The sequence below is a fragment of the Cebus imitator genome, unplaced genomic scaffold (assembly GCF_001604975.1).
Source record: "Cebus imitator isolate Cc_AM_T3 unplaced genomic scaffold, Cebus_imitator-1.0 Scaffold173, whole genome shotgun sequence".
In the NCBI taxonomy this organism is placed as follows: Eukaryota; Metazoa; Chordata; class Mammalia; order Primates; family Cebidae; genus Cebus; species Cebus imitator.
The window spans coordinates 4,047,839-4,052,337 of NW_016107488.1; the positions used below are offsets into that span (position 1 = coordinate 4,047,839).

A 4,499-nucleotide genomic window follows, 5' to 3' on the forward strand; every position below is an offset into this window, starting at 1 on the left:
GGATCTCCGCTCACTGCAATCTCCACCTCCCAGATTCAAGTGATTCTCCTGCCTCAGACTCTGGAGTAGCTGGGATTACAGGTGCCTGCCACCACGCCCAGCTAATTTTTGTATTTTTAGTAGGGACAGAGTTTCACCATGTTGGCCAGGATGGTCTCAATCTCCTGACCTTGTGGTCCACCCGCCTCGGCCTCCCAAAGTGCTGGGATTACAGGCGTAAGCTACCACGCCCAGCCTTCCTTCACCTTTTTCTTAATGTTAACATTCTTCAAGGAATTTTTCCTGAGGGCTTTTTATTCCTGATACTATATATACATACATTCCCTACGTAATCTTCACTTTTATGGCTTTAATTATCATCAATAAACTAAAAACTATCAACTCTAAACCTCTAACCCAGATTTCCCTCCTGAGCTTCAGACCAATATATATTAATGATAATACTTAAGTGCATATCTTAGAGCAGGTACTATGTTAAGCACTTTTCATACATACATTCCTCCAATGAGAAAAGCTATAATCACTATCCCTGTATTACTGGTGAAAAGAACTAACACTGTTGAATATCTCCACCTGGGTGCCCTAAACACACCTCCAGCTCAAAAATGAACTCATCATTTTCTCTGCTCCCACCCTGATCCTCCTTCCAGTGCTCCCCTCAAGTGAATGGTACATTATTTACCCAACTGTACAAGCCAGAAACCTGGTCACTATCCTTGAACATACCTTTTAAGAACCTGAAACTGTCCATGTTTACCTGTATCACTACTATTCTAGTTATGAAATCATCATCCCTTGTATTACAAATGCGTTTCTCTAGTTTAGTGTCCCTCCAATCCTCAGAGAATTATTTATTATATCTTTATATTTCCAGATTATATCACACCATCTGATACATATTTTACATATAAATGTTTAAGAATAAAAAACTAATGAATTACAGAACGATTTCATACGTCCTCAAATAGATTAATTAGAATAATAGCTAAAAGATGAACAAAACAATAGGAATCAAGAAGATAATGGAAAAAAGGAGGAGGCAAGGCCGGGCGTGGTGGCTCACACCTGTAATCCTAGCACGATGGAAGGCCAAGGTGGCCAGATCATGAGGTCAGGAGATTGAGATCATCTTGGCCAACATGGTGAAACCTTGTCTCTATAAATATTAGTTGGGCATGGTAATGCACATCTGTAATCCCAACTACTCAGGGGGCTGAGGCAGGAGAATCACTTGAACTAGGGAGGTGGAGATTGCAGTGAGCCAAGATTGTACCACTGCACTCCAGCCTGGTGACAGAGCAAGACTCTGTCTAAAAAAAAAAAAAAAAGGAGGAGGCAAAAATAACAATTATGTTGTTCCACGATAAGTGGGACAAAGATAATAACCATAAAGATATTCTTGAGTAGCAGTAACCCAGGTTGGTTTAGCTACTGTAAAAATACCCTTGGCCAATCTAACTTATTTAAAAAAGACTTCTATCAACTCCAATAAAAATAAGAAAGGATTTTCAGGTAGCAAGTATTCTTAGATCTAACCACATCAAAAATATACAGTGCATGAGCATGGGTATCTATATGAATTCATGCTCTTTCCCTATCACTTTACTGACAATAACAAAGACTTACTCAATTTCCTCATAAAAGAATATAAACCTCAACCTCTATAGCTAGCTATCATGTAATAAATTTATATATTCAAGGATATACACATTTTAAAAAATATATTCTATTTCACAAAGCTTATTTTTCAGTACTTACATGCAAATCGCAACCATCACCACTTTTCCTGGTCCCTTAAAAAACACTGATGCCGTTCTGGAGCGTGGCTATAAAAAAAAACAAATACTTTTTTTAATACCTCCAAAATTATGCAGGGAAGCACTATAACTCGTGGCTTTGATAGATGAGAAAATTTTTTCCTCTAGCAAAACTTCTGAGCTAGGTTTACTTATTTTTCTCTAGAAGTTCTTGTTGAGAAAGTAGAAAGATTAAAATTGAAAACATATCTGAGTCTCTTTCCAGAACCTTGTTTATTTTGTTTCCTTATAAATCATGTCCTGCCTACTTCCAGAAAGGATCTGCGTTGGCTATATAAAAACTAGTAATAAAGTAGAAAAATGCACTAAGCTGAAATTCATATGCTCTGAGATTGTGTGAAATGAGACACCCCAAATTCTGTATTGACCTGCCTTCAGGGCTAAGAGAAGGAACTACACAGGGATAAACCTTGTCCATGTGGTCTTAACTTTTACTTTGATTTGTAAGCTATAAACTCTGACTATGGGTCTAGATTTCTGAATTACACTGTTTATTGATAACAAACAATGTATGTTTCATTATAATAAGATTATATCGTATCCTTTGATTGAATAGAGAAAAAACTCAATGAAATTATTATAGGAACAATAGAAAGCTGCTTTAAGGTGATAAATAAAAGATTTCTTTAGAGGGAAGGTTTGGAAACTTATGGGAGGGGCAAAACAGATAGGGAAAGGAAATGAGATCTTTAAGATCAGAATAAGAAATAATAAGGAAAATAAGGAAAAAGATTCACTGGGCTCAAACCACTCTAATAAAGAAGGCTATAGAAAAAGGGAAGATGTATTGGTAGTAACTTGAAATAATGATAAGGCCCAAGGAACTCTAACAAGACAATACAAATCTGGAAAAACAAGAGATCACAGGGAGCCAGGATCCACAACCTGCTTGGGAAGCATCCTGTAAAAGCTACTCAAAAATTCCATAATTAGGCCAGGCGCTGTGGCCCATGTCTGTAATCCTAGCACTTTGAGAGGCCAAGATGGATGGATTGCTCGAGCTCAGGAGTTTGAGACCAGCATGGACAACATGGTAAAACCCCATCTCTACTAAAACACAAAAAAATCAGCCAGGTATGGTGGCTGGTGCCTGTAATCCCAGCTAGTCAGGAGGCTGAGGCACAAGAATCTCTTGAATCTGGGAGGTGGAGGTTGTAGTGAGCCGAGATTGTGGGCGACAGAGCAAGACTGCATCTCTAAATAAATAAATACAATAAAATAAAAAAATAACAAAATTCCGTAATCAGAGAACTGCCCCTTTTTAAAGACAAGGACAGCAAAATGTGAGAAATTAATGAAACTGGATATCTACTATTTATTATTTCTATTTTTATATGTCTTCGAAAACATTCACAATAATCAAAGTTCTTTAATATTGGGACAAGTACAGAAAATTTGGATACATTTCAAAGAGGACCACCAGGAAAGGGAGCAAAAATTATTCAAGGCATTATTGGTGCATTTCAAGGTGATACTATGGCAGAGTTAAATATATTAAGTAGAGATAAAAGTACTTCCAATTCTCTATAGTCCTATACCAAGAAACTCATGAATCAGAAATATAAGGGAAGGCATAGAGAAATTATTATATAAGAAATTAAATATCAGAAGGGCAGACCCAGAACATTGTGATTTCATATATCTCACTATTGGAGTTCTCATGAGTTAAGAATATAATGGAAAAACAAGAGTCTGAGTCAGAAAAAAAAAAGGCATTTAACTTTTGCAAACAGGATTAGCCCTGTGTTTTAGAGAAGGAAAGCAACCATCTTCAGTGGGAGAACAAAGCATTCCTAAAGGGAACAGGGGTACAGTAGAGGGAAATGAAATACTAGAATTATCAAAAAGCTCCCCAGCAAAAGGTTAAAAAAAAAAAAAAAAAAAAAAAAAAAAAAAAAAAAAAAAAAAAAAATCTATTCAAAACATGGAACATTTAAAAGCTGATCAGTATTAATCTTGTAAAGGCCTCAAGTAACAGATTTCATAAGTCAACAGCTACTATTAGAAAATCTGGTGAGAATGATCCTCCATGTGAAACAGATGTGAACGTTAGAAGTGAATCTTCTCAGGAGGCAGGTCTCACCAGCCAAAGTTATCCCACAAGAAAGCGTATCAAATAAGATTTGAATAAAATTATCATCATTGCCAATGTCTAAACTTTGCAAAAGGGGTGCAATGTCTCAAATGCCATCAGAGAAAAGAAAATGTGCACAGGTAGCCTCTTATCCAAAAATGACATTAACTTCTTGATAGGAGATCCTTCCCAGCCAAGTTTAAATGGAAGCCAACTTGGACATAGACTGCTTGGCATCTTACGGGTGCTGGGGACTTTGGTAAGTCATTTCAGTGGGTGGTGGGGATGAAAGCCCAATTGGATTGGGTTCAGTAGAAAATAAGAGGTAGGACAGTAAAGGCAAACTTTTTATATGTGTCTCAAAATTAATTTCCTTCTAGTAGGAAGGAAAGCAGAGTATTTTGGCATATGTTTAAATTTGGTGATGAAAAGGTGAGGTACTTTTATGAAATTACACCTGTTTTTTCAATAAAGTATGAAGTAGGGTCAACAGCTGAAGAGTAAAGAGTGAGACCAGGCTGGGCGCGGTGGCTCAAGCCTGTAATCCCAGCACTTTGGGAGGCCGAGGCGGGATCACGAGGTCAAGAGATCGAGACCATCCTGGTCAA

General features: G+C 37.2%; 1 protein-coding gene across 2 annotated transcripts in view; it reads right to left on the minus strand.

Annotated features, from left to right (window-relative positions):
• The window catches only part of SLC30A9 (solute carrier family 30 member 9), a 108,209-nt gene that overhangs the window by 46,017 nt on the left and 57,693 nt on the right, over window positions 1-4,499 (minus strand). For both annotated transcript variants that reach the window (XM_017544912.2, XM_017544913.2), the window contains one exon: window positions 1,759-1,826. In XM_017544912.2, the coding sequence (XP_017400401.1) occupies window positions 1,759-1,826 (68 nt within the window). The remainder of the gene's footprint in view (window positions 1-1,758; window positions 1,827-4,499) is intronic.